We start from the raw sequence: 7617 nt of genomic DNA on the forward strand, positions 1-7617 counted from the left end.
ACATATTTGCTCATGTACCCCAAATATAATCTTTTACATGTACTATGCTACATAAAAGTGGTGTACAGATTTCAATAACTTTTGAACTAGTTTACTATTTTCTAATGCTTACACGAGATTTTATGTTTTTGGTTAAAGTAAATCCAATTTGAACTATAGGTATATCAAATCATATTTAAAAAATAAATATATTAGAAAAAATATGTTTAAGGATATATGTCCTAGTTTTGTATATGTACTGAAAGTAAATTTTTATTTTATTTCTAACCTTATTTATTGGCTTAAATAAAATTAGATTCAAGTCCTAAATCAATATAGCACCGTGCGCTCAAATGTAACCTTCATGCCGTCACTTCTCCATTTCCATACGTGCTCACATTCTTCTGCACCGTGCACTCCGTATTCCTAGATACTCCTAGGCAACAAGCCAACAATGTTGTCCTGCAAATAATCCTAGCTGGAACTGATGCGTTCCGTGTTGGCTTTAAATGGATGTAGAGGAGCTCACTAGCTCTAGAGCCCACAGCATCCCATAGCACATCGTGCAAGCTCAGAGCAGCAAAAATGGCCGTGCTCCGATTCCGAGCACTGGTGCTCACCGTTTGCCTCGTGTGTTTCTACGCCCCCACCCCCTCCTCCTCGGCTTCCTCCGGCGACTTCCTCCACTGCCTCTCGGCCAGCATTCCGAGCAAGCTCATATTCACGCAGAGCTCGCCTTCCTTCACCTCCGTCCTGGCGGCGTACATCAGGAACCCCCGGTTCTCCACACCCGGCACGGTGCGCCCGCTCTGCATCGTCAGGCCCACCAACGCCTCCCACGCCCAGGCCACCGTGCTCTGCGGCCGCCGCCACGGCGTCCGCGTCCGAGTGCGCAGCGGAGGGCACGACTACGAGGGCCTCTCGTACCGGTCCGTCCAACCCGAGACGTTCGCTCTGGTCGACCTCGCCAACCTCCGCTCCGTGCGCGTGGACCGGGCCAGGGCCACCGCGTGGGTGGACTCCGGCGCCACGGTCGGCGAGCTGTACTACGCCGTCACGAAGGCGAGCGGCGACCGGCTGGTCTTCCCGGCCGGCCTGTGCCCGACCATCGGCGTGGGCGGCCACTTCAGCGGCGGCGCGTTCGGCCTGCTGCTACGCAAGTACGGCATCGCCGTCGACCACGTCATCGACGCCGTGCTGGTTGATGCCCAGGGCAGGCTCCTGGACAAGAAGGCCATGGGGCGCGAGGTCTTCTGGGCCATCCGCGGCGGCGGGGGCGAGAGCTTCGGCATCGTGCTGTCGTGGCGGGTGAGGCTCGTTCCCGTCCCACCCAAGGTCGCGTCGTTCATCGTCCCTGTATCCGTCAACGACGGCGCCGTCGACGTCCTGACCAAGTGGCAGGAGGTCGGCCCGGCCCTCCCGGACGACCTGTTCATCAGGGTAATAGTCACGAACGGGTGGGCCAGCTTCGAGTCCCTGTACCTCGGCACGTGCGACGCGCTCCTCCCGGTGATGCGTGGCCGCTTCCCGGAACTCGGGATTAACCGCTCGCACTGCCGGGAGATGAGCTGGGCCGAGTCCGTGCTCTACGTCTACGTGGGCAGCGGCCAGCCCATCCCCGTGACGGACCTGCTGAACCGGACCACCTCCATGGACACCTCCTACAAGGTGGCGTCCGACTACGTCCGGCGAGCCATCCCCCGCGACGTGTGGGCGGAGATCTTCGGCTGGCTCGCCAAGCCTGACCCGGGGATCATGATCGTAGACCCATACGGCGGAGCGATCAGCGCCGTGCCGGAGGCGGCGACGCCGTTCCCGCACCGCGGCGGCGTGTTGTACAATATCTATTACCAGAACTCCTGGGCCGCCGGCAACGACGGGGAGCCGAACGTGAGGTGGATCAGGGACCTGTACGCGTTCATGGCGCCGTACGTGAGCAAGAACCCGAGGGAGGCCTACTTCAACTACAGGGACCTCGACCTGGGGAGGAACGTCGTCGTGGGCAACGTCAGCAGCTACGAGGCAGGCAAGGTCTGGGGCGAGAAGTACTTCAAGGGAAACTACAAGAGACTCGCTCTGGCCAAGGGCAAGATCGACCCTGACGACTACTTCAGGAACGAGCAGAGCATCCCGCCACTTGTGCCTGTTAGTTTCATCTCCAACCGAGTACCCGACTCGGTCGTTGGACATAAAGTTTATGGTGTGAAAGAGAAAATTTAGAATCATATTATTTGTCTCAAGTATATATAAATAAAAAAAGATGCTAGCGGATCCGCTCACGAAAGGCTTATCGTCCAATGTATTCAGAGAACACTTAGCTAGTATAGATTTACAGGAAAGCCTATAATCCCTAGACAATAAGGTGCTAGTTGAGAATCTATTTCAAAAACAAAAAGCTAGGTGTATTATAGTTGTTAATCTAATGGTACTTACTGTAATAATGAGGCATGCTCTATACACTAGCCAGTGGTGGAATGGGTTGGTGTGGTTCATGATGGATTCTGCGTGACGGTTTTAAGAAACATCACAATATGACATAATTATGTGACGATTCTCAAGTTACCGTCATGGATTAGGGATTGGCTCATTTGGCCTCCACCAATAGGCCCGTGTCTTGTGACAGAATTTTTGCAACCGTCATAACATGCAATGTGAAACATCATGAAGCATTTGTCACCAATTGTAATGCGCTGTCATGCAAAAATTCGGGCCCAGTAATCAAGTTATGGGCAATGTAACTTGACACGTCAGCCAGGACAACCATGGCCCATGTGTGCGGAGTATAAAAGAAAAAGGCTACAACGCCATGAATTAGCTACAACGCGCCAAGGTAGGTACGAAACTAGAACCCCATGGTTCCAACGCCCACTCATTTCCACTACGCTACTGCTTCGGTGTTGATAGGAGTGGAAACATTTTCTATTTAAATATACTTGGGCTTTTGTCTTAACTCTGAGCTGGGCAGAAAAATATATTGCGCCCCCAAATCATCCCGTGCGCGGCCGCTGCTGTTCCGTCGTCCAAGCAGCCGCCCCCGACGGCGAATCGAGCTGTGGCTGACCACTGTCCGATGAAGGCGTCTAGATCTCTGGATTAGGTGGCTGCAGCGGGATTGTCTCTTCATGGTTCCCTCTTGCATCATCGTCGCCCGCCATTGCCATGGTAAATCGGCGTTGGGGTATAGTGTTGAACTTCCTCCCGCAGCTTCAATCGTCCCTCGTTCAGTTGCGCATTGCCCGCCTCCCACCTCCATTGCTATGCTAGCTGCTGGAGGAAAAGGTGCCACCCGACACCTCGTGTGACTTGTCCTAAGGCTCCTCCCCACCCGACAACCACGGTATGCATGTATTTCCATGATTTTGTTCAGTGTCGCATATGAATTGTATGCAAGCTTATTGATTCTTTTTTCTTCAATTCATTATTAGATGGATAGGAGCTGGTTGCATGGCACACTATTTTCCGATGAATCTGTCAGTGGTGTCAAGGAATCTATGGACTTCATTAAAGAAAATTTTAGTGACAATGATGATAGCAGTGGTGATGATCGGGTTGAGGGGATTCTAAGGGACTTACAAACTGCAGAAGAACAATATAGAACTGATGGTGAAAATCAAGATGGAAACAGTGACGATGGAAACCCAATGGATCAAGGCTCATTTTTGGTTCATGTGATGAAGGAGGAAAAACATCAGCTTTATTCGGGTTGCAGCAAATTTTCACGGTTCTCCTTTGTAGTAAAGCTATTTCATATGAAGTCACTTTATTGAATTACCAATACTGCATTTTCTGCAATTTTAAAGATATTGGCTGAAGCATTTCCGGATTTCAATATACTCCCAAAGTCATATAATGAAGTAAAGAAACTTTTAGGACTTGGATTTGAATCAATCCATGTGTGCTTTAACAACTATGTTCTGTTTTGGAAGAATTATGTTAAGCATGACAATTGTCCAATTTGTGATTTGTCGAGATGGAGACCCTAAAAGACACAAGGTTCGACACAGAAAGTATTGCATTATTTTAAGTTGGCACCTAGCCTAAAGAGAATATTTGCTTCCAAGCAGGGTGTAGAAGATGCACATTGGAACAAGTTAAAGAGGGAGCCTAGTGAAAAGGAAATGAGTCATCCTGCTGATGGTGAGGCATGGCGAGATTTTGATAGAGAATATCAAGATTTTGCCAAAGATTCAAGAAACCTCAGACTTGGCCTTGCTGCAGATGGATTAAGTCCCTTTGGCAATTTTAAGAGTAAATTGCACCCACCATACAACAACTTGTCAGGTGGGTGCAAATTGGTCCAACAAATTGTAAAATGCTCAATTTAGTACAATAATTTAACAGATGGGTGCAAATCGGTCCAACAACTTGTAAAATGTCCAATTTAATGCAATAACTTGGCAAATAGGTGCATTCACAGTCCAAACATTACACGGTAATGTAACTAAAGCAATATCTCAATAAAGAGTATATTCACGTTAGGACAAATTATTAAGTATTATTTGACTATTGATTTTCGTGTTGTGCCTGCGTGGCAATATATTTGGCCAAGATAAGAACCCTCAGTGTTTAGAAATTAATGTTATGTCTTTACATTAATTATTTTTGTATAATGATTTACTTTTGATTAAAACTATTTAATTTGATATTCGATATTGAATAATTCACCCTCACTATTTTCCATATGTTTGATTATATGCACTATTAAGCTAAAAGAGTCAATATGTTGATACGAACTATTGATACCTTTTAGAAGCTTGGTACATATGTTTTTAAAACCTTCTATATTCATTAGAAAGGAAAATGAGCTAAATAAAGTAATAAATAGAAACACACATGAGTGTTGTTGAATACATGAGCAGACGCGCAGAAAAAACCTAAGGTTTTAGGGTCTCTCTTATCAACTTCAGTGTTTCAGTGATACCAATGGTGTATGTTGACGGTCACTAACGACTCATTTCGACCATCAACTCCTGCACAAAAATCAACCATAATATGGAATAAATGCTACATTATCTTCGGACTCAGTCATTCTCGTATCTTTTTTTTTCTTTACTTCTACCTCAACCCCCGTTATCCATGGAGCAGCTATCTATTCAACAGCTCTTTTCACACAAGAGCGAGTTCTATGAGCTAGCGCCTCCCGCTGATCCAATTCTTTGCACCAGCTATGAACTCAGCTCAGGCTTTATAGCCTTAGTTCAGGAAAATTCTTTTTCAGGAAGGGATTGTGAAAATCCCTAACATCATCTACGGGAATTTGAGCAAGTGTGTGCATGCTTGAAAATTTCAGGCGTGACGCACAAAACTCTTAAATGGAAGTTATTTTCTTTCTCCCTTTCAGAGGAAGCGAAGCAATGATACATTTGTATCATAGGATGTGTGAACGGAAGTTGGATTGAACTTCGTAACAGATTATGTTCTGCGTTCTTTCCGCTTTCGCGAATATGTACCTTACGAACGGAGGTTTTGACTTTCCGTCAGAATGATAAGGAATTGATTGGTGTAGCTTGGGCTCGATTTACCTTGTTGGTTCAATCAGGCCTTGACTTGTCATTACCCGAGCATTTATTGCTCCAGCATTTTTATGCAGGTCTTGACAAGGTGTCTGCACACCATCTAGATCTTACTTCTGGAGGATTTTTCGCTCATCTTACCCCATCTGAAGGCAAGGAAGTCCTTAATAGAATTTTGGACAGAACCTCCTTCATTTGTATCCACGAGCCAAGTCCAACAGAACTCGAGATGCGCCAAGAGGAAACCTCAGAGATCAAATCAGAACCTCTAGAAAGCCAATCAGTAGATTCGACCCCTGAATCCTCTCCTGAACTTAAACTCAAACACCAGAGGAAGAGGATCCTCTACCTCCGGAGTTTCTCTGAAGTGTCGAGTTCAATCTCTCTGAAGATTTCGGCAACACTTCAAGATACTTCTACCAAAAGCGACCATCGGTCCCTGTCACCCCTATGGATCCCTCAGAAAAGAATTATATTCGGAAGATGATTCAAGAGTTGATAGCGTTGATGAGTAATGAATGGCTGCAAGAAGGAGAGTCATCCCTGAACCCAATTCAGCTTAACTCCCCTTCCTCGTCACTCCATTGCGTCTACGAGATCAAAACGTGGACGCTCTCTATAGTCCCACTGTTGGAGCTAATCTTATGTTAGATGAGTTCACGTTAGCCTTTTTGGGCAACCAAAAGCTCACTCTGACAGACAGACAGCTCAAGCGACCCTCAGGTTCTCTTACGAGCAGTAACGGGATACTCACAGACGTGTCATTTTGGCACGATGATGTTAAGGTACGACTGGACTTTCATGTCTTCGAAGATCTCAACTTTGACTTCCTGATAGGACATCCCCTCAAGGCTCTCCTTAAGGATGTACCTAAGGAAGAGTACATAAACATCAAGTTAGGAAAGGACACTCTCCACATTCCAGTAGATCGAGCATTAAAAAGCTCAGTGGAGGATCCCCCTACTCTCGAGCCAATCAAGGAAATAATGGCCACTTCCGTTCTCGAGTATTCTGACTCAGACCTCGAGGAGGATATCGAGGGAAACCCGAAAGAAGAAGTCATCGAGGCAAACGAAGACTTTAATGAGACCTTCAAACTGCCCGAGACCGAGAAGCCATCACGACCCCGGATTGAGCTAAAGCCTTTACCTTCTGGGCTTAGATACGCTTTCCTGAATAGCGATGTAGAGTCTCCTGTAATAATCAACGATAAACTCTCGGAGGAGGAGACACACAAGCCCATTGCCGTCTTGAAAAAGCACCGATCAGTCTTAGACTGCACCCTATAGGATCTCAAGGGCATCAGCCCCGCTCTTTGCACTCACCGGATTCCTCTGGATCCCGAAATAGCGCCTTCTAGGGAACCCCAACGAAGGTTAAACAATGCCATGAGGGAGGTGGTAAAGAAAGAGGTCCTCAAACTCCTAGATGCCAGAATCATCTATCCTGTTCCGCATAGCGAGTGGGTTAGCCCTGTTCAGGTCGTGCCCAAGAAAGGAGGCATGATGGCAGTGGAAAATAGCAAGAATGAGCTAATTCCACAACGAACCGTCACGGGATGGAGGATGTGTATAGATTACTGAAAACTCGATAAGGCCACAAAGAAGGATCACTTCCCGCTACCTTCCATCGATGAGATGCTATAGCGGTTGGCGAAGCATTCCTACTTCTGTTTTCTTGATGGTTATTCTGGTTACCATCAAATACCCATCCATCCTGAAGACCAAAGCAATACTATGTTCACATGCCCTTATGGAACATACGCCTACCGACGAATGTCGTTTGGGCTATGCAATGCACCGGCATCGTTCCAAAGGTGCATGATGTTCATTTTCTTAGATATGATCGAGGAAATTATGGAAGTCTTCGTGGATGACTTTTTAGTCTATGGAACAACCTTTGATCATTGTTTAGAAAATTTGGATAAGGTCTTGCAGAGATGCCAAGAAAATGACCTGATCCTCAACTAGGAGAAATGTCATTTTATGGTCCGTGAAGGCATCGTCTTAGGACACTTGGTGTCCGAGAGAGGGATAGAGGTGGACAAGGCGAAAATCGAAGTCATTGAGCGACTTCCACCTCCCACCAATGTGAAAGGAATCCGAAGCTTCCTAGGCCATGCGGG

General features: G+C 46.8%; 1 protein-coding gene across 1 annotated transcript; it reads left to right on the forward strand.

The window, feature by feature from the left end:
* Nucleotides 1-404: 404 nt before the first annotated feature.
* Nucleotides 405-2436, forward strand: LOC120703633 (berberine bridge enzyme-like Cyn d 4). The gene has a single exon (XM_039987773.1). The coding sequence runs from the start codon at nucleotides 565-567 to the stop codon at nucleotides 2197-2199; it is 1635 nt and encodes a 544-aa protein (XP_039843707.1). The 5' UTR covers nucleotides 405-564; the 3' UTR covers nucleotides 2200-2436.
* The last annotated feature ends 5181 nt before the right edge of the window (nucleotides 2437-7617 follow it).

Source organism: Panicum virgatum, chromosome 4K (genome assembly GCF_016808335.1).
Source record: "Panicum virgatum strain AP13 chromosome 4K, P.virgatum_v5, whole genome shotgun sequence".
Lineage (NCBI taxonomy): Eukaryota > Viridiplantae > Streptophyta > Magnoliopsida > Poales > Poaceae > Panicum > Panicum virgatum.

What these genes read in the sequence shown, in the direction of transcription:
- LOC120703633 (XM_039987773.1), top strand. Translation starts at nt 565, where the DNA reads ATGGCCGTGCTCCGATTCCGAGCACTGGTGCTCACCGTTTGCCTCGTG.